The 23,607-nt window shown below is 37.3% G+C and overlaps 1 protein-coding gene across 4 annotated transcripts in view; it reads left to right on the top strand.

Annotated features, from left to right (window-relative positions):
• The window catches only part of ate1 (arginyltransferase 1), an 81,688-nt gene that overhangs the window by 54,213 nt on the left and 3,868 nt on the right, over positions 1–23,607 (top strand). For all 4 annotated transcript variants that reach the window (XM_084093770.1, XM_084093769.1, XM_084093767.1 and 1 more), the window contains exon 11: positions 14,989–15,109. In XM_084093770.1, coding sequence (XP_083949896.1) covers positions 14,989–15,109 — 121 coding nt within the window. The remainder of the gene's footprint in view (positions 1–14,988; positions 15,110–23,607) is intronic.

The following is a 23,607-nucleotide window of genomic DNA, read 5'->3' on the forward strand; positions in this document are numbered from 1 at the left end:
GTGAGTTTCGGTGGCATTAAAGATGTGTGTTATCTGTAGAATGATGGATGGTAAGGTATGTAATTTAGGTTAACTGTGTGGTTATTGTTTATTTTAAGGTTAATTCCTTTACCTAAAATAAAGTTTAGTAATTTAGTTTCCATTAAATAAGCAGAAATGGTGCAGGACAGAGTCTTAGAGCTGAAAAGAGGCATTGATGTTTTGGACCAGAGACAATGAAAATGGTTTTGAGTCTATTTATTAACGGATTCTGGAAATCACAGTCATGGTCAACGCATCACGGTTTACGCAAAAATATTGTGCACCACAGATATTGATAATAATCAGAAATGTTTCTTAAGCATCAAATAAGCAAATAAGAATTAGAATATTTCTGAAGGAGTATGAAGACTTGAGTAATGATGCTGAAAATTCAGCTTTGATCAGATATTTAAGATACATTCAGATAGAAAAGAGTTATTTTAAATTGTAATATTATTTCACAATATTACTGTTTTTCCTGTCATTTTGATCCAATAAATGCAGCAGGTAAGCATACGAGAATTCTTAGGATATTGTAGAGTTATAGAGGATAGTGTAGTTGTAGTGGTGTCAGGTCTTAGGAACAGTTTTGTACCTCCTTATGTAAAGTCTAGTGTTTTCAGCGTGCTAAACCACATGACAGACTTTTACAACTCTTTTCCATTGAAAAGAGAAGCATTACTTTTGAGAATCAGGGTTCCCACCGTCATGAAAAAGTTGGGATCTCCAGGTCTTGAAAATTCTTGAAAATTATAATCTGAAGCTATGAACATTTCGGCACAGATTTTCTAGTTATTCTCAGCGCTAAAATATTTAATTGGCTAGAACGGTCTAGTGAAATACAACCATTGTTCTGTCCATCTTTATTTTAGTCTATCTAGAAGTCAGAAATTGAGTGATCGAAAGGAGTGGGAACCCAGGAGATTGTGCATTTGGTGTTTGAGTCGTTGCATCGCAGCACAAAAGACCCTTCTCATCTAATCACTACATCTCTAATTTAGAGTCCTCATCCTGTTTGCTGTACGTGTTTCTGTGTCTCGCTCTCTCTGCTCTTGTATAAATCCGCAGGAATGTCGAGGCAAGTGGGAACAAGTGCTCTGTTTCTTGCTCTCTCGCTCTCGTCACCTCTAGTGGAGTTGTACGTGTTTGCTTTGCTTGTACACACATGGTCACACATGTTTGTGTGTATTTTTGTCAAGTCATTGAATTAAATAAACTCAAAACCAAACTACAGTTCAGTTCATGTTGACAGAGATATCTCAAAAGAAACAAAAAACGTACACTTGGTGAGCTGCTTACTGCATTTTTGTTTGAATGCTCTAGGAAAAACGCGGCCTAGGTTTCGAGAGACAGTCTCGTCTCGACAGTCACCTAGTATGATCCACTTTTTCTTCAGCTGAAGCCTTTTTTCAGTATGCTTGCACAACCCAACCCATTTCAACTTTCATCATGCATGTAAACTCTCTTCAAACTCCTTTCTTTACCGTCTCTGTGTCCGTCCCATAAACCACACCATCACGCCATCATGAAGCGCTAAATGAAACGATAGGAAATGAGGGCTTGAAATGAAAGAAAGTGGTCTGAGAGAAAAATAAACAATTACCACACATTTAGTTTGGCATGTTCTGTCCTTTCTCCTTTTTTCTCCTCTTCAAAGCGCCTTTGAAGCGTGCTCTGCTCTGCAGCGTAATCTCTTTCACTTGTTTTTCTTTCATTAATAAGCCACGGCGCTGTGGAACTGTCAGTTAGCCGTTTAAATGTGGTCCACACTTTCGTTACGTGCTGTTGAGATTGGATTTGTGATTGTGGTGCATGTCAGGACAGGGAAAAGACACAAAGATTCCAGCGTCAGGGTCTCACTGCCCGTCCGAAATCATTTCTTCAGGCTTCTGCAAGTGTGATCTTGTTAGCGTATAGGGCTGAAATGTCAAAATACATGATCTATCGTAAACCGCCAATGTACTAGCTCCTTTTTTTGTACATTTAGCTTGGACAGTTCACCCCAAAACCCATGGAGATTATTAAACAGATCCACACATTTTTCATTTTTGGGTGATACTGCACTAATTTGGCAATTTAAAATGGCTGTTCATGAACTCTATTGCCCTCTTCACTCTATTACCGTTTAAAAGGCAAAGTCGTGCACCCCTGAAGCACTAAACCACCTCAAGTGCCTTTTTTTACCTCTCACTTCTTCAGTAATGCTTATGAGTCCAGCACCCTCCCTCTTCGCCTGATTTTCAGCCTTCTCCAAGTCCACTGTTGGCTGCCAAGCTGACAGAAGTTGCTTTTTGATTTGGTTCAACTGAGACCACCAACAGTGAGGCGTATGAGGGGAAAAGTTTGTTTGAATTGGGGTTTGTTTCTTCTCTTTTCTCTCTCCCTTCTGTACGGTGTAAGTTTTGACATCAATTGAAGCCAGCACGAGGGTCTTGTTCCAATTAGTACAAAAATTCTCACTCATCTAGCAAACTCTTTCTGTCTGTGTTGGTCTTTGTGGCGTGCACTACTGTATTCGCTATAAATGCTGTTCTTTTGAACTTTCTGTTCATCAAATTAAAAAAAATATATCACGGTTTCCACAAAAATATGAAGAAGCACAACTGTTTTCAACATTGATAATAATCAGAAATGTTTCTTGAGCATCAAATCATCATATTAGAATGATTTCTGAAGGATCATGTGACATTGAAGACTGGAGTAATGATGCTGAAAATTCAGCTTTGATCACAGGAATAAATGACACTTTAAAATGTTAAAATAGAAAAAAGTTATTTTAAATGTGAATAATATTTCACAATATTATAGTTTTTACTGTATTTTTGATCAACTAGTCTTGAAGGTCAACTAGTCTAGTCTTTAGAGATAAAAAAAAAAAAAGTCTTGTAAAAGTTTTGACGATTCATTGCCATACAATAGCTTGTGAGTTAATTTTTTTGTTCATTTCCATTACTGTGTAAAAAGACCTTAATAACTCTTAAGAAGTTCATATCGAATGGATGTTTGATTTTCCCTTACGGTTTTGTAAACAAATATTGCACAAGGGTAGAATGACAAGATTAATGTTATTTTAGTTACTAAAATATTTACAAGTGCTTAATATATTCCTCTTTTTGGCCTTAGTCCTCTTTGACTGTTTTTTTTAAGACCCCAGGCAACCTGAATATTATTTTAAAATAATATATAACAAGGGTGCTTTGCTTTTTTAGCGCACAATAAGCCGTGTTTATGCTTTGGCTGGAGTGTGGCATACATCCAGCAGTAGCTGCTCTTTGTGTGGTTTGTGTGTCTGTGATGTGGGTCGATGAGATGCATGAGAGTTCACATAATGCGCTTCTGCACCTGAAACGCGTTAAAATGCACATTGCATTTGCTTAAATGAACTTATTTGAATGGCAATATGAAATTTAAAGTGCACAATGATTGTGTTTTCCCAGATATCTGCGACAAGCTTAATCGCATGCATATTGTGCGTCCCTAAATAATAAATAACCCACATTCATGATGTCCATTCGTTTAGCACGTTGACACAGTGTGGTAATAGAGGCGACGTGTTTTATGTGTTTACATTGAGGCCCTGATTCAGCACACTTACCCCTGCTCCCCCCCCATCAGGAGCGTTGACATGACGACAGACCTCCGGGGTCAGAGTTGAGAGGTCGGGTCAGACGATTTAGTCTCGGCAGTGAAAGAGAGAAACGATAGATGGCGGGGGAAGGGGGTTCGGTGAGGGAGGTGTGAAGGTCACAGGGCTGGAAAATGAGAGTTTAGATCTGATGTCAGGGTGAAAATAGCCAGAGTGGCCCAGCTGCCAGCGCACTGTGTTTGCCTTGCCATTAACTCGCCCTTGGTTTATTTTCAGAGCCTTGGATTCAGCCACTTTGTCTGAGGTGACAGGGCCTCCAGTCCTTATAACATATAGCACACTTTGATATATAGAGCGTGGAACAAAGAGCAAACAAAACGAATGGGCTATTTTTTCCTGTACGAGTATTGAAATGAAACATGGGATTCATGTGTTTTGCACATGACATGTTTTTTATAAATCATACTACTGTTATCATCACCTTCTAAATGTGTTCTTTTGTATACAAAAGTTTGTTTTCAGTAAGATTTTAAAAAAATTATTCTGCAAGGATGCATTAAATGGACCGAAAGTGACAGTAAAGACATTTATAACATTGCAAAATATTTGTATTTCAAATAAATGCTTTGCTTTTGAACTTTCTATTCATCAAAGAATCCATAAACTGTTTTCAACATTGGTAATAAGAAATATTTTTTGAGCAGCTTATCAGCATATTACAATGAAGTGACAATGAAGACCGTAGTGTAACTTATAGCTCTAACTTATTTTTGATCAAATAAAAGTAGCCTTTCTTTTGCCTCGATAAACCCATAATTACTGCTTATTAATAGTTAGTAAGGTAGTTGTTAAATTTAGGTATTGGGTAGGATCAAGAGATGTAGAATATGATCATGCAGAATAAGGCATTAATATGTACTAATAAACAGCCAATATCCTAGTAATATCATGCTAATAAGCAACTAGTTAATAGTGAGATTTGGACCATAAACTAAAGTGTTACCGAAACTTATTTCAAAAATCTTACCGGCCCCAAACTTTCAAGTTTTGCACAAACACAACATTTTCTTCAGAAAATGTAAAAATCTGTTATTTATTCTGTTGGAGAATTTTTGTATTGTAAGCTTGTTTAAACAATGTGCAACATTTGCTATGTTTTTACTATCAAATTCCTGTCCGATCGTAAACTGTACTGCAGTTGTTGTTGTAGGAAAAAACGTGGCTCAAATGTAGGGCTAATTTCCATACCAGCTTTATATTTGGGCGTGCGTCTAGTAAGCTGGATCAAAGATGTCTGGAGTGAAAAGCACTTAAGGAAGGTGAGTGTTAAGGCTGTAAGACCGCAGCGCTTAAGCCAACCCCGCCAATAAACGCCAGGAGAGATAGAGAGATAAAATGAGGCCCGGGAGGCTGTGCCTGTAAAACGCTGCCCTCCGAAACGTGATCCTGTAAAAATATTTTCCCATCATTAAGCTGTCATCCACGAACCCCTGATACACAGCTTGGCCAGGCACTACGAGTGAGCGTGTATTTGTGTGTGTGTGTGTCTGTGGAGGCATTAGTTAGCAGTCGGGACGATGTATTTATTTGAATTCTGTCCCTTGGTAATGTGTCGAGTGAGGCGAAACGACTCGCCCAACTTTGTGTGTTTAAACTGCAGGTTTGTGTAAATATCTGAATTTTGAGTGTGGTCCGATGCTCTCCTGAGGACTGTCGGGCTGTGTGTATGGTACTATGTATGCATGCCATAGTTTAGTATGCAAAGAGAGGAGGGATTCTTTATTTACACATGTCTGTCAGAGAGCACCTCTCCTCTGCCCATTTACAAAAGTCTTGTCGACCGCTGTTTGTGCGAGTGCATGTTTACACGTGTCATTCAGCGGCGTCTGCCCTGATGTCAGCTCTTACAGGGCGGTCTTGCCATCTGTGCAGCGTTAGTGAATGCCAGAGAGAGTTGAGATGAGGCAGAGATTAATAGAGAGTTAATAGAGGGTCAGTTTGAGGAAAAATAACAGGGTTTTCTTTCTATATATATACATAGTAAATGCACTAGCTGACTAACTGACCTTCATCTTAGTCCAGGACTAGGGTTGGGAATCATAAGAAATTTTCCGGTTCCGCTTAACGATTCCAGTTTTGATTACGGTTCCGTTAAAATGATTAAACAACTAATAAAAAAATAGTGGTAAGTATCGTTTGCATTTTACCGGTTCCGATTCTGCTTATGGATTCCTAATTTTGATTCCAATAAGGTAAAAAAAAAAAAACTTTGATGTAATTCACATTTATTTTAAGTCTTATTGCAAAACATTTAATTGTAGCTGATTATCATGAACAAAATTCAATAGGCTAAAAACACTTACACAAGAAACTGTTGCCTATGGTTTGAAAATACCATAGCAAAAACAACTAGCCTAACTAAAGTAAATTAAAGACAAGTAAACACTCAGTAATTAAAAAAGAACAAATAAAAAATGAGCAATCGCAACAAATAAATACAACTGAACAAAGATATACGATTTTAATAAGTGTTTTAAGGTTTTCAGGTATTCTGGGAAACAAATCAAATGTAAAATAACACTGCACTTTATAATTAAAATGTACATTACATATATAGTTACAAAAGTTATTCAGTCAAGAACGAGTGAATTTTCTCTTTGTCTTTTGTTGTTTGATTAGTGTTATTATAGAGACGGCAGCAGGAATATTAGGCTGCTGTCACTTTAAGAGCTGCACGGATCCATTCAAGCTCGAGACGACTGCACACACTTCCAAAGCGCGCTCACAAAAAAGAGATTTTAAACCAGTCGATACCCATCCCTATCCAGGACAGGACCTTTTTTAGTGCTAGCTAGATTTGAAAAATCTTATGCATTGATGACTTATTTTTGTAGGCCAACCCAGAAGTTACTGTAGCATCACCCTGGTTCCCTCGACAAAAAAAAAAAAACAATAGGTTTTTCCACTTGCTGTTAAATTATTGCGGAAAATAAGATGTGACCTACAAAATTGTATGATTTCTACAACTTTTTAATCGATTTTTTTCTTTTTCTTCGAATTAACAACTTTTATAAATTTTTAATCTTAAAGTCCACATGAAATCAAAATTGACCATATTTACTTTGTTCGCCTAAATTGATCGTTTTGTGCTGAACAATTCATCCATGCAAGTCAATCCACACAAAAAAATTTTTTGGCTTCATAATCTTTAATCAAAATCTGAAAATGCCCCTCCCCTCTGCATTGGAGGACCTTCCCTGATGACGTAGGCTTGAGGAATTGGGTTGGGAAACGCTTAACCACTCCCCTCAAATCGTTAGTCTGCTATGAGCGAGAGATGGAGAGGAGGAGCGCTAGAGTAAAACCCTGCCCTCTGTTCAATATTCCTTTTCACTGGGAAATACGTCACAGCACTGGAGAAAAGTCGTTTGCAACTTCCGGTTCACGCGGACTTTAAATGTGTTCTCTGGAGGTGAACTTTTAAATCTGTTTTTTTGTCTACTGAAAGCTTTTTTGGAAAGATTTATCGTCAGCTGAACAATTTGCATGTTGCTAAACAATTCACTGAACGCACAGCCTCGTTTTCATTCCTGTCAAAAAATGTAATATGGCGCTAGCCTGACCAAGGTCTATTCCCCACGCAAACATTGCTAGCTAGCTAAATTTCATGCATGCAGTTCCAAAATGTCTGAAACATGCAAGTGTGCATTGCTTTCTAAATGTTACTGCAAGAGGCATTGTAGTGGGCATTAGCGCAGACGTTTGACATGTTTATGGAAGCTGCCTGAATAGTAAGATATGGGTTATATGCAGTCATTTGAAAGGTGCTCTATCGACCCCTTTGGCAGTAATGCAAAACAACAAGCTTGCTTTCTCGTAGGGTTTGACACCTGATTTCAGTTCTGCCTCCTTTGTACTTTCTGGCTCTATTTCAGATGTACTTATCAACTGTGTGTAACCTGCAATTTAAACAATAGGCACAACATGGCAACTGTGTTTGCTCTTTGTGTGTATCTAAAAAGCCAAGATAAGACACCAGTGGGTGAAAGCAAGTGTGCACTTGTGTCTGTCAGTGCACAGACCTGTCCTTGTTCCTGTGTGTGTTTGCCATTATGTAAGAAGGGATAGGCCAGGCATTGTTCGGGACTATAGAGCAGGAGGGACTGTGAACAGCATGTCAAATGTTTAGACAGGTTGCAGTTGGAATTCATGACTGCAGTGAACACACTTATTCTTTTTTATTTTTTATTTTACTGTGTGTACTACTGTTACTTTTGCTCATTCTCTGGGTTAGGGGTTTGTTCAGACACCCTAACATTGTGTCTGTGTCTTTTGCATGGTCTAACGCCACTCAGATTTTCTTCAGAAAAATACTGTATCTAGTTTCTCTCATTGTGTCTTTTCAGCCTGTAGGTGCCTATGAATACTTCTAAAAAAACCTGAAATGGACCTCTACAGAGGAAATAGACCCCAGATGTGCATGAAATCCTAGTGAATGGCGAAAAGCCGACATCCCGCCTCTATTTAGACCCCCTCGGTTCGCAGTGGGAGGGTTTGGTTCCCTCCGTGGCCCACAATGGCCTTTAGGACCCAGTTTGTGGTTCGATCTGGATTTGACTTGTGGGTTTAACTACGTCTTGTGACAGATTTACACTACTGGACAAAACTTTGAGATAATTAAGATTTTTTGAATGTCTTTTTTGAATACATTTTAAAATGCAATTAATTCCTGTCATAGCAAAGCCCAATTTATATAAAGAACAGCAGCAACAGATTTCAGAAGGATCATGTGACACTGAAGACTGGAGTAATGATGCTGAAATTTCGATTTTAAAATATATTACTGTTTCACCTGTAGTTTTTATAAAGTGAACACAGCCTTAGTGAGCACAAGGAAAACATTCCAAACTTTTGAGCGGTAGTGTACAGAAGAACGGCTACTTGGCAGGGCTGCTTTGTCTGTTCTTCAATTTAAATTTTGAGAGCATAACATTTATCTTGGTACAAGAAGTTCTTAGAATCTAGATTAATAAAAAAAGCAGTAAAAGTGGATTACATTAAAGTATTTGTAATGACTTTTAAGATCTGTAAAAAAAATGTGCTGTTTGTTTTCTGACTTTAAGGCACAGAGTGCTCTCCCCAGATCAGCTTGTGTAGACGTCTTCACTCCCCACAGCGAGAGTTGAGGTGTTGTCTTTCACAGAGATTCCTAGCCAGCAGTGAAGTTGAGGATTTATGCCCCTGATTAATTGCTTTTCTAATAAATCTCAGGTATGGACCCTGCGGCGCGCCCCAGCCGGTGGGGTGGAGTTTTTTAGAGTAAGTGGAAATTCGTTTTTTTCCCCTCGAGACCCTCTCATAGAAGACGCAAAACTGACATTATATTACAGTTAGTGTTTTCATTTTATATAATATCTTTTGAGCATTCATCCTTTTAAGGTAGATTAACCTCTGAATGCACAGATATAAAAAATATGGACTACACCAGTAGTCGATTAACTATTATAATGTTTGGTGGCCATATTTTAAATTGAAGTATTTTCAATACTTTCAAACTATGCTCTATCAAGCCAGCATTCAAAATGTGTCTTGACAGATGTTCCTTTACCAGTTAAACACTTTATTGCAGTATAATTCAATTAATTTCATGTTATTTTAATTCTGCTTAAATTCAAATTGCAATTCTGCATCCGGTTTGCTTTCTCAATTCATATTCAGTTCAGGAATTAAAATTGAATTTATAGTAGTATCTCTTGAGTAACTAGAACTTCACAGTAAAATGCAATACAGTGATAATTATATATGATCGATTAGAGAAACATTATACAATCATGATCAAAACATTATAATTTACAATTAAAAAATAGATTTTTGTTGTGGGAAAACACAAGCCCCAGTCACAAATATACATTGTGCATCCTTAAATTAAACTAAAACATACCTGCATGTCCATGTTTCTTCTCCATCTTGGATGGTTTTGTTCTAATCCAGTCCTCCATGACGTTGCATCTGTCATTGCTACATGTTTTTGGAACTTTCTGATTTCATCTCTGATTTATTATTGTGTATTTGTTTTAAACGGCTATTCATGCAACATGACGAAAGGTGCTTCTCAAACACAGTTCTTGTTTTCTTTTCTTTATCCTCTGTATTCCTCACTATGGTGATGTCAATGAGCCTTAGCGAGTGTGGGCCGTCTGTCAACATTACCTTCATTGTCGTGTGAAAGCAGGTTGGCAGGAGGACTTGAAGACGGATGGCGCTGTGTTCATCGTGCCATTCTTTTAAACAAACACGGGAGTGAGAAATGCAGACAGAAACACATGGATTAAATTGGTTTCAATTTGTCCTTTTAGCAGTCACAGTTCACTTCACTGTGCTTATGAACTGATGTTGGATCAGAGCTCGTACCCTCAGACTCTTAACCACATCCTGTCTCAGCAGAAGACAAAAGTGGCTTTGGATCAGCAGGAAAGAGTAGGACAGAGAGCATGTCGTTTCTTGCCATTTTTTTTCTTACCTGGCCTTCAGCCTGTGCTATCACATCCTCCTCTGATAGCACTTTGCTGAGCTAGCGGAACTGACAGATTTATGGATGCAAAGGTAAAAAAATATGTTCCACGTGGTTATTTTTTGCTCGTTTGGCTTTTTTAGTTGTTTTTTAGTCTTCAGCATCCCATGATACCCTCTGCTATCATTTTAGATACAGGCGTCAGCTAGATCAGTTTACCAGGAGATTACAAGAATTGATTTACAATAGATTTGGAAACCAAATCTTGATTTTCTAGAAGTTCAGTTCTTTTAGTGGTTTATGGAACATCTGCATTGTTCTGCAGATGTGGACAGAATATCTTAATAATAAAGATAAAAAAAATGCAATTAAAGCATATTTATTTTCTGTCAGTCGTGTACAGTAAATGCACTTTTACATAACTTTTTACATAAATATATTAAAATAAGAAAGTTATTTTGAATAATAATATTTCTCAATTTTGCTATTTCTGCTTTATTTTTGCTCCAATAAATGCAACCTTGGTGAGCATAAGAGACTAGAAAAAGAGACCAACCCCAACCTTTTGAACAGTAGATTATATTCTGTAGAATTAATGGGGACTGTAGTTTACAAGCCTCAAACAGAATGCAAAAACATCATAAAAGTAGTCCGTATGACTACATCCACCCTAGTTCTCCATGAGTCATTTGAACTATTTGTGCATTACTTCTTTTATGTCCTTTTTGAAGTTTGAATGCTCCAGTTCTCATTCATTGTAATTGCATGGAAAAGAGTGACAGAATCTCGTGACAAAATTGTTTGCCTTTGTGAACTATTCCTTTAAGATATATATCAAACTAGATACATTAAATGCAAACTTGCAGTGCATAAAGAATTTTACAAACATTGTCCATTTATTCTTCCTCAAAATTACTTGTTAAAGGTCCCATTGCATGGATTATTTTATTATTTTAGAATGTTTCCTGGGTGCCCTTATAATGTTAGTATGTTTTTAAGATCAAACGTTGTTATAATTTAGAAATAAAAGGCATATTTCCTAGCCTGATTTTAGTCTCTGATTTGAACGCTCTGTTTGAAGGGGCGTGTCAGCTGTGAGACTTCAGTGTAAACGCCCACTGCTGTGATTGGCTGTGAGACTTAAGTGTAAACGCCCACTGCTGTGATTGGCTGACATGCTTGCATATGAAGCATTACATGTGGAACTCTATCGAATACTTTTACTATTACAGCTATTATAAGTTTTTACTATTACAGCTATCGGGATTAAGTTTCGTGAGAAGTTTTTTAAGTATTTAGATCTATTCCCATCACATAAAAGGTTGCAGTGATGAGCATTGAGCAGATGTCAGTCTGTTGATCGCGTGAATGAAGATCTTATCATTGCAGCAGTTTCTACACTCTCATTAATGCTTTCACCAATGCAAACATGAGGTACGTACAGTAAGAGCTTCGTTGTACAGTGTAACAGCGTCATTGCTTTCATAACGAGTTTTGGCAAGTGTCCAGATAAACTCGCGCTGTGTGATTGACAGCTTGGGCGATTGGAAAGGGATTGTTCTTTGATCGCTTTCTGTATATATATTAATCACAGTTTAAGTAAGATTATTTTAATCCTACTAAGAGAAGCGATGTGAAGTTGATATTTTAGTCACTGGCTTGATTTACTGATGCATAAACAGTATTGAACGACTTTGAGAGAAAGATTATCTGTCTGAACTTGAACAATTACACATCAGAAATTCACATAACCCACTGGCTCTTCAGAGGCTCGGATGAAAGAAAAGAAAAAAAATACTTTTGTGTTCATTTGTACATCCAAACACTGAGCAACTGCCATGCTTCGCTCGTTTGCAAGCCATGATGTCTCTCGAGGAAAAACCAATATCGCGCTCGCGCAGCTCATTTTCTCATGGGCGGGCCAAATTCTCTTTGCGGGCAAAGAAGAGAAAGGGGAGGTAACCTTTCCCCTTATGACGACATAAGGGGAAGATTTCTAGATTCGCCCATCTGAGCTTTCATTTTCTCAAAAATACCCAGGGCTTGGTTTACACCCATCAAAACGTCTAGCCACTGGGGGACCATAGGCAGGATAGGGGAACTCATATTAAGGTTAAAAAACCTCGTAAAGTGAAATTTTCGTGCAATGGGACTTTTAAGGAATTGCCATTAAGGAACTGGAACTTCGGACATGTGATTATTTAATGTTTGAAATATCCCTTCCTTGATTTGAAAATTAAAGTGATGGTTACATTTTGGTGTGTCTTTTAAACTGGCCATCTTTGGAGCAAGCACTTGCGTGCAAACACTGAATCTTTGAGAGTGATTTGGGGACAGGCTGTGAGGAGAGAAGGCCTTTGGTGCGGCGGTGAGCTCAGCCTCGAGACTCGTGGCCAACAGAGCCGTCAGGGAAGTGGAACAAACTCCGAGATAATGACCAGCCAGACTCCATCTCTCAGTCTCTTAACAGTCTCGTATTAACTCTATGACAACCTTTATCCAAGTGTCTTCTGCATGAACCGTTCTGACTCCCCTGAGATCACAGGCTTCTGTAAGTATGTGCTAACTACAGTGTTTCCGTAGCGCGTTTCTACAGCGCCATGGTAAAATAAACATTTTTCCAGAGATGTAAGCTTGCAGTCTGAATTATGATGAGGTATCACATGTATCGTTACGTATCTCCATTGTCTTCACTGGCTACACTCAAACAGTGTAGCCTGATTCATGAACAACATGATTCATTTAATGAATTTGTCAAATATATTGTAAATGTATACAAGATGCATTACAAACACACATCAACTTTAGCCATCTAGCAGAAAATAAGCATGCAGTGCCATTTTTCCTGAACTGCTACTGTGAACTTGCTCCTACTATTCTGTTTCTACGGTCGTCAAAAGTGTCTGAGAATAATTTCCCCCATCGTATTCCGAGAAAAGGTTTGTTTCTCAATGGCTCCAGACCTGTTGGAACAGGCAGAAAGTCCCTCATTGATGGCAGAAAGCATGTCCAGAGGGCAGTTACTGACATCAGCCCCTTATTGCACACTTCTTCATCCCACCCCATCCATCCCTCTGTTTACATGCAGTTGGACATGGTTGTATTCGTAGTCCATATACAGTTTCCATTTTGCAGATTTTATTACAGGTAAAATAGATTAATAATTCCTAGATCTGAATTCATTATATTTTAGATCTTAGAACAATTCACCAGGGAAGACTAATAGCGTTAAATACACTCTGACATAGAGTCCACCATACAGTGGGGAAATCAACCGCATTAGACCAAATTTGCTTACAATTTTAATATTTACTTATTTTATCAGTAATGATATCTGCAATTAAGTCTGCTGCACAGATGAGTTTCTGGTGTGTGATCAGTGTCTCTTGCAATTAATTAAATTATTCTTTTTTTTTTGCATTTATTTAACTGGCTTAAGATCATGTAAGGAATAATGTACATCCAGCTGGTATAATGTACAACCACTGGATGACGAGATTGACCAATCAGAATCAAGTATTCCACAAACTTGTGTAATAAAAAAGACACTTTTTGGACAGTTTTTCTTGATTTTAGCTTGACTTGTTAAATTTATCATCTGTTTGTTCTGGTTACTTCCTGGTTTCCCCTAAAAATGGACGTTGCATCTTTGCAAAATGTCTTTACAGGCTCTTGCATGTATCAGCAGCCGAGATTCCCTTTCAGAGCATAATCGCAAGCTGCACATTTAATGGTTGTGGATTTGACATTTCACTCGAGCATATCCAAAAATCTGTAGCACATCTTTCACATTAAAGGGGTCATCATATTCTATGCTTTTGTTGCATTTTATACCTTTCCCCCTGAAGTCTATTGTAATGTTATTCAAGGTTTCTTGCACCAGAACAGTTGTGATTTAGCTTTGCATGACCATTATCCACCTGACCCTTTTTGCTACTGTACCTTTAAGAATTTTCTATGCATAAGACCTTTGTGATTGACTAACCCCTGCATACCTGCACAGCCCTTTCGGCTTTTCCATTCATTTCAAAAGAGAACGAAAAATCCTGTTTTTCATTATGTATCCAACTATAATTACTACTATACTGTATTTTTTTTTACAATTACGTGGTGTTTTACATATTATGTTCCTATAATGCAGTATTGTACACATGCACACGTCTGTCTGCAGGCTCGAAAGCAAACAAATTCTCTTTCATTGCTCAGTGACCCTTGCTTGCTTGTCATCGGACTGCTCTGAATAAGTCATCTCACTCTTTAGGGCTCTCCGTATAGTCTGCTGATGACAGAGTGATGAACACGAGTGTGAAAACCTTTCCCTCACTACCCATCGAGCATATCGCCACCCCTCCTTGCCTTGCCCAACAAAATGCCTTTTATTTTCACGTTCCACAGGGTCCCTCGTTCCCATGCTGTCCGTCTTGTGAAAACAGGACGCATAGTTTCCACCGCGGGTTAATGAAAGACGAATCCTGTCGGTAATGGTGGGACTTTCACAAGGCTGCTTCTAGTTTGACCAAATACTGAACTAAACCCACATAATCTGCGCGGGCTTTAGTGTGTGAGTTCGTGTCCGTAAGTTCGTGTCAGTGCACTTTTGCCTTCGCCAGAAATAGCTTAATTGTGTTTGAAGAAATGCAGAGATCTGCACTGAGGCGTTTGCTTGTTTACACTGCGGTCACAATGGTGTGTGTATATTTGTTTGGCTCTGTGTGACTATGCGTAGTCCCCTAAAAGACACGCAACTCAAGGCCTGAGAAGGCCATCTGCTTTCCCCCTCTTTTTCTCTCCTGGTTTCCCTCTAATCGACAGCATTCGACATACCGATGCACTGACCGAGCTCTTCTTCTTCTTGTTTTTGCATTCATAGGGTCAGTACCGGCCTTCAGACCTCCTGTGCCCTGAAACGTACGCTTGGGTGTCCATCGAGAGATGCATTTCCCGCCTCGAGATCTCCGCCTACTCTCGTCTCAACGAGAACGCTCAAGCAGGTTAGCCTTCAGTGAGATTATAAAACACTTAACATCAAATCCATCTCACAAGAAAATGTCAGGTTGTTTTTAAAATTTTGGTGTTTTAATGGCACGTTTTCTCACCTAATTGTCATTACTGCATCTGGACGATTTACTTTTGACTTTAACTCATTTGTTTTAACATCATTGAATTATTATATTATTTTTTATTAAATACAGCATACAGGAAATTCAACAAATACCAAAATATATGGTTTATTTATATTTATTTACATATGTTTATATATTTAGGTTTTAATTACAATAATAATCCTTAATTAATCCTTAATTTTTAAAAATTTGTTTAACAAAAATTATTTTTATTATTATTATTATTATTATTATGCCCTGTTTTAAGACTAAAATAAGCAAAATATAATTTCATATTTTCTTTTGATTTTGGAATGAAATTTCACCCTAAGTTTTACATTTTTTATAGTATAGTAAAAATGATATAGTAAAAAAATAAAAAATAATAATAATTATATATTATAATATAGTAATAATTTTTATTATGTTTTTGCTATGTAATTTTAATATAAATGTATATATATATATATATATAACATACATATATATATATATATATATATATATATATATATATATATATATATATATATATATATATATATATATATATATATATATATTAGTAATATATCATTAATTTATATATCATTTTAATGATATTTATATCCTATTTTAAGTCTAAAATAGGCTTTATTTCTGTAAGCAAAATACAATTCCTATTATTTTCACCCTGTCAGGTTTTTGGCATATTGTGAGGTTCACCCACTGTCACCTGTTCTGTTGCACAAGGTCAAAAATATCCTGTAGTTGAACCATTGGCAGTTCTTCCCTTTTCCAGAGCCAATCTGACAAGACCTGACAAAGTTTTAGGTCCAGCCAACCTTTCCCTAACACAGCTGACTGCGCTTATCAAATGCTGTCTGTTTAGTGTCAAAATTGCATCAGGTTATTGGACTCTGGGTCAGATCGAGCGAGCTCTGATGGAGATCCATCACCACAAGTGGGTTCGGGATCCTGTCCATTTGACCACGTCATGACACTTTACTATCAGACTTGCTAATCAGTTTGACAGATCGGTGGAGTCTGTAGGGGCCAACTGTAAAATCAATATGTAACAGCAGTTCCCATGTCTGTAATTGCACAGTAAACGTCATTTGTGTCAGCTTAATTACGGTAGCCATTCGCTCCTTGGATGCCATTGCTTTGGAGCTCAATTTGTAAACCGTCAAATGTGTTTATAGATTTCAGTTCTGTGAACTAAAGGAGGGGTGCATTGGTCCTGCGTTTTGTGTGTTGAAATAACAGGACTGGATCCAGGCATGGAGAACATCCAGGATTCTGTTGCGGCAGTCAAGCGGGTCAGTGCTGTGGTCTCGGCCCAGAACTCTGGGGTTGATGACGATGATAATAATAATAATAATGTCAGTACCGACAAGTAGACGCCATGCTTGGGCCAAAGAGGGAGGGTGAGGCGCTGATGAAGAAAAGAACTCTTCTTATTTTTCTCTGCTTTTTCGTTTTTGTCTCTCTTTGCCCAACTTTTATGTACACTAGCAGTCACATGTTTAGACACACCTCAGTGTTTATTTACTGTTTTTCTCATTTTAGAATAATAGTAAAGTCTTGAACACTATGAAATAACACCAATAGAAGTATTTAGTGACCAAAATAATGCAATCTGTCTCATATTTGAACTGCACATTTATTGGCATTCATCAACCAACTTTATGAAATGCATCCTGGGATGCTTTTTAGACTATATTGAAAGAGGAACATGTATACTGGACATTTTTGTATGTGTTTCCTTCGCTGTCCGCTCCAAGCATCCATTTAAAATATCGTTTAATACAGAAATTCGAACATAGGAATGATTTGTATTTGTTTACAAAACCATCAAAAGGTTTTCAAAATCAGTTATCAGTTGAAATCAGTTGTATCACTTGTAGTTCATTTAGTTTTTACTGTTTCTTGTGCTTAATTAAACTGTTTTGATTGTGTAAAGTGGGCGTTACAGTACATCCCAGAATGGAGTCAAGTGGTTGGAGAAATTGAGAAGTAAGAGGGATTCGTCACGTCATACTAAAAACAAGATATGTTTTTTTACTTTGAACAAACTGCACAGATGAATCGTCTACATAAGACCAGAAATGTGTATTAAGGCAGTAAATAGGTTAAGTAAGAACATATATGACATATATAGTATGCCTCCTTCAATCCTATGGAATCTTTGTCCACAGAACTTCTTTGTGTAAATTGTGTGTTTGATAAATATTTTGCCTAATTTGATTATTCACCTATCAGCATAAGCATAACTCGTTCCGCAGAATTCCTTTTCCACTACCAGGAAATGTTGGGCGAAAATTCAATCTAAACTTGTTTTTGACAAACAGTGTTATTAAATTTAAAAGTGTTTCTCACTTGTAGCACAGAGAACACATTGCTGATGTACTTATGTAATTTGAGAGTCTCCGTTGTTTATATTGCCCAGTTAAATCAGGATGTGCCACTGGAGCCCACAGCAGAGGTGAGCTGACGTGAGTCTCTGCGCAAAGATCACACAGATAGTTTTTCACTATTTAAAGAACATGGTTTATAGAGGCGTATCTGTTATTCTGTCAACATTGTGAATTCATATTTAATGCTGGGTGATACAGGCAGATAAAGGAAGGATTGCTTTTAGGATGCCACAGACACGTCCACCCCGGACAGACAACAATGCATTTATTTTTCCTTCTCGTCGTGATCTTTATCCAACCATACCCTCATGTGTTTTTAATGTCAGACGTCCCTCTTCACCCAAAAATGATAATCCTGTCATTATTTACTCACCCTCATATCATTCCAAACCTGTATGGTGTTATTTCTACAAAACAAAAAAATAGTAAAAACAAAAACAAAAACAAAAAAAAACATATACACTACTGTTCAAGTTTGAGGTCAGTAAGATTATTTTAATGTGAAAGAAATCTCTTATTTTCACCAGGGCTGCATTTATTTGATCAAAAGTACAGCAAAAACAGTTATTACAATTTAAAGTTTTATTAAAAAGTCTAATTTATACCTGACTGTGGTGGCAAAGCTGAAAGTTTCAAATTTGCTGCCCAGGAAACGTTTCCTATTATTATCAATGTGGAAAACGGTTGAGCTGCTTAATATTTTTGTAGAAGTTGTGATGCAATTTTTTCTGGATTATTTGAAAGAATGTTATATATAAAAAAAACAGCTTCTATTATAATTTTTTTTTTTTTTTTTTTTTTTTTTTACAATTTAAGATGTCTGTAATTTTGGATCAATTTAATACTAAATATTCACCAAGGATGCAACAAATAATTATGAATTATTATTATTATTTTTAAACCTTTTGAACTCCAAACTTCAACAAATCACTCCGCAGTCACTGGTCATTATGACAAATGTGAAGATTCATAAACATTAAAAAAAAAAAAAAAAATCTGGGTTTGGAACAACATGAGCAACATAATCTTTCATTTATGGGTGAATTTTTCCCTATAAGGAACAATAGCAGTTCTTTCAGAAATTGATCTCACCCGTCTGATCATGGCTGTTAACACACTTTCCTTCATCAGGTTAATTTGTCTTCACATTCGACCCTGTCGGCCCTGTAAACACACTGGGGCAAGTGCAAGTGTGCCTGTACTTCTCTTGTGTGTAAATATTTAAGTTATAGCTGAGCGTTTGGATGTTTAAATGGAGTGAGGGTTGAGGTAAGGGTCAAGGAGAGATTACGTTCACGGTCAGCAGATCCTCACAGCAATGTGTGGTGTTTGAACTCGTCTCTGAAGCCGCTGATGAAGAGGGTGTAAGAACTCTATGATCCTCTTCATGGAGAGTGAGTGATACCGTTACCGTTTGGACATGAAATTTAGTACGAAGTAGAGCTGCATGATTCTTGATAAATTGAGAATTACTTTTTATTTTTTTATTTTTTTTATTGAGATCACGATTCTGAATGGACAACTAAACAAAATAACATGTAATTTACCAGAGGTTCTGAAAAAATGTTAGTTGCGTCAGTCTTTTTAAAAATATTAATCAATTAAATTCTTTTTGGAGTCAGTTTGAATGAATGATTCAATGACTCGCCTATAAAGACTAAACTTGTTTCGTCACTGGATGAATCAGCATTTTTGAATGAATCTCTTGAGTGAATGATTGAATGTCAAATACATTTTTAAGTCACTTGTTGCCACCTACTGGTGTAACAATGTAATTGATATAATCTTTATTTAAAGTGTCAAGTTACTTTCAAAAGGTGATTAGTCTATTTTGACCATTTGCCAGGTTAGGACACACTTTAGGATGACCGTTTTCTAAATCAAAAACGCAACCGTTATATTGTCAAGTCTATAAATTATATACAGTAGTTAAGGAAAATTATTTTAATATATATCTTTTTTTTTCTTTTTTTTTTGAGTGAATGATGCCAATAAGAATGACCTCATTGCAGTCCTTATAGCTTCCCACACATTTCGTACTGGTTTTGATTGCAGAGCTTTGGAGGTCCTTGGTCTTGTTTGACCTACCTCCGTGCTGACTGGCAACCAGACACGGGCCTTCATTTCCCCCAGTGTTTTTAAACCGTTCTTGTGGTGCCTCCAGTCCTACATGACCTGTTGTTCTTGGCCTGACAAACCAACTATTTCAGGCCTGTTTCTCAGCAGAGCTCAAGGCCAGCGGTCTGACGGTTGGTTACAAGGTCGATGTTTAGATTCTAGCGAAACCACATTGGAGCCACATTAGGAAACTAATGTAGAAATGTCTGCGTTATAAACTACATGCCCTCTTTCGAAAACTGAGAGAAATATGATGCTTTTTATTAATAGTTTTTTTTTGGAACTATGAAATTGTCCTAAGCTAAGGTTAAGCTCACCCTCATAAAGAGATCTTCACAATATCTTTTATGTTCCACAAAAGAAAGTCATCTTTCACAGTCAAATCACATTTACTTTCTTTTGTGGAAACAGGTTTAGATGATGATGTGAGAGTAATTAAATAATATTTTATTTTTTAATTTAAATGTCATTTGTGCATGAGCATTTTCAAACTTGGCCACATCAAGATGTGAAACGCCAAGTTTGATGTCATTGGCACTAAACATTGTTTCTTGTGTCTCATAACATTTACAGTGATTTTAAATGACTCTTATTTAAGTCTTTAAAACTGATTTGTTTTAAATCCCCCCCCCCCTTTTTTTTTCTTCGAAAGACTGTAAATCAATTGGCATTTTCCGGTCAATTGTTACTTTAATTTTTCATTGTCATCTACACAAAGCAGTATGAATCTGACCCCCCCCCCCCCCCCCCCCCCCCCTCCCCCCACCTGGTTTGAGGTTCAGACTAGTTCTTCTCGTTGTAGTTATATGTGATTCTAGTACTGGTGAACTATCTGACATAATGTATATTTGTACTGAACTAACAGACCTTGATTGATTGATTAAATTAGGTGTGTGAGTTCAGAGTTGAAACAAAAACATTCTGCCAGACACTAAAGAGTCATGGCAATGAATGATCAATCCAGAGGAGGAAGCTCATTTTGATGAGGTGCTTGTGGAGCACATTTACTCTCATACTGTTGAACTCTTCAATCCTGATGAGGTAAATTTGGCTGTGGGACTGGAGTGTGTTTTTCTGGCAACATCCAGTGACAGAGGACCAAACTGACCTCATGAGATTCTCCTGACTGACAGGATTCAGGTCATTTTAGAAGAATTATATTTACAGTACGAGATGAGCGCCACAAAATTGTTGTGAAAATGTTTGGCTTTTTGGCTTGTTTACACTGCTACATTCAACAGATTTGTTTTTCAAATTTGATCTTAAGGACTGATAGTCTAGGCTAAATCTACGGCGCCATTGCAAAATAAACTAAATAGTGTGATCTGTGAGTTTGAGGTCTGAATTAAATGTGATGAGGAAAAAAACGAAAAATTTTTTATTGTGTTGTATTCACTGCCAACACACAAAGCTATCAGTTTGAATTAGTCCAACTAATTATTTGCTGAATCTGTCAGAGCGGTTACTGAATTAATGTTACTCACTGATTGAGTGGATATTAATATCATAATGTATAGTTAAAGATACAGTACATACGCACTGAAAAGTTTAAGTAAACATAAACAGTTTAAGTATGTTTCAAAAACATAGTTCTGTAGGAAACTTCTGCAGTTGCTCCAGACCTCCTCCTCTTTCTCTTCGAGGAGCGTGCCGGGGTGTCAGCCCGACTCTCATTCCAGAGAAAGTCCGATCCATCACCTTTGACCTCTGACCCCGGGATAGATCTGGCCCTAAAGCTGCGTGTCGGTGAACCTCCGGTGCGGCTGATTGAGAAAGTCTGATGCCGCTTGACAGGAGTGTTAATTGAGTCAAAGGATGGATGAATGGAGTAAGAATGGGTCGGGGGAAGGAGTGTTTATATACAGAGCGGATGTTTGGATTGACTGAAAAGAGCCCAACTGTCGTGACGGCTCTGTACAGTGTTATTGTTGTGCTTAATTGAGCAGCTAAAAGCTTTCATTCTGAAATGTTTATTGCTGTCTGATATCTCGACACCGTTTTCATTTTCTTTTACTTTCCTTTAAATTAGTCTTTTGTCTTTGCTAAATGTCAAAAAATGTACAGAACCACGTTGTTTACATATAAATTCATTAAAAAACGTTTATTGGTTATACTGTTTCAAATTGATAACGTTTCATTTGTGATTCACTGAAACAATCGCACAGTGAGTATGTTTGTTTTTGTATGCAGCCAGTGGAGACAACAATATAGAAATTTGTGTTCTCTGTATTATATTGTGTTAAATACAGATTATTTTGCTGTAGATTCATAGCTAATGTAACGGAGCCCAGCTAGTGAGAGCTATGCAGGTAAACCTCACTCCCCTGATCTCAAGAGGCGCACTAGCGACTGCCATCTTTAGCGTCCTTATTAGCCAATGCAGCGTCCTATGCCAGCGACCCGGGTTCTAGGACCTGAGGGGTTACACAAGGTCCCATTTAGTATAGATGACTTCACCCACTGGGTACCTCAGAATTCTTTTCCTTTGTAAAGTATGCCCACTTGAGATGCATAATACCATGCTAAGCATACATTCTACCGCATTTTAGACACATTCACTTGGGTTGTCTCTTTAAAATGCTAATGTATTATGCAACCCGTTTACCCTGGAGGACCACAGCCCTTAGTACTGTATTCAAGGTGTCACATTTGTGCTGATTTAGAATTTTGATTTGCACTTGAATTTTAAACTTAAAAGCTTATTTTATTCAAGGAGCTACAGTTTGCAAGCAAAAAAAAGTTCCAGTGGATGAATAAATAAAGATATGCAGTATAAAAGTATAAAGTAAGCTTTAATTTTCCTTTAACGGGGTAGTTGGAGTACCTTGCTGGGACAGAACCCGAGTATTGAGCGCCTGAAGGGGTTTTCCAGGGAATGTTTTTTCTTCTTTTTGAGTGGAAATAATAAAGCTCTCAGTGTTTGGTTTGGGGGTGTAGGCAGGGACTTCATACGGTTATGAGAGAACGTCCAGAACTTGCTGTTCACGGGTCTCGTCTGCTCTTCATTTATCATAATTTATTGGATGTAGTATGATGGACTGCCAGCTACCTCTCTTTTTCCTCTCTCCATTTTTTTTTTCCCTCTTGCTCACTCTTTTGCTGTCTGTCTTCCTTGCACTTGATTTATCCCGCTTTATCTGTCTGCACACAGCTATCGTCTTACAGTCTGGAGTAGCTAGCATCTTTCTCCATTGCAGACCAGGATCAGGACAAATCAGATGCGTACGATTCATACGTTTCAGCTACAGAGACCTCAACATGTATTTTGACATTTAAAAAGGTCTGAATTTCATTGCATCAGACAACAAAATATTATATATTAATATATTATTTCATTTATTTGAAAGAAAGATGCACAAAGATTTTTCAAGGAAACGATAGATGTATTGTTACATAATACAAATATTCTGACTCTTTGTGATTGAGACATGTTTTGTTTGCAGATAACACACATATATATTTGAATTTAGATTTTTTTTTAGGTGTTTTTTAAGTGTTCAAATACTTTCTGGGACTATTGTACATCAAAAGTAAGAGTGCTTCTAATCCATCTTGTTTTTTTGTTTTTGTTTTTTTTCTCCAACTTCACTGCTTAAAAGAAGATCTTTGCCAAGGGTGGAATTTACTACTATTTCAGGCTGGTTTATGTTGGTTAGTGGTGCCCTGGTGCTGGACAAATGATCTGGAAGAACACCAGCATCAATAACACAACATATGCAGGTCTTTTCATCAGCGTTCTCTCTTTTTTTTTAATCAGCATGTGAGAACAATGTGGGCACTGTAGTTGTGCTCAAGTTTTATATTTCATTTCTCTTTCACTTCTCTTTTCTCATACCCCTCAATCTCCCACAAAACTCAAGCCAAGTTTGA

This window comes from Abramis brama (genome assembly GCF_963993115.1).
Source record: "Abramis brama genome assembly, chromosome: 19".
Classification (NCBI taxonomy): Eukaryota; Metazoa; Chordata; class Actinopteri; order Cypriniformes; family Leuciscidae; genus Abramis; species Abramis brama.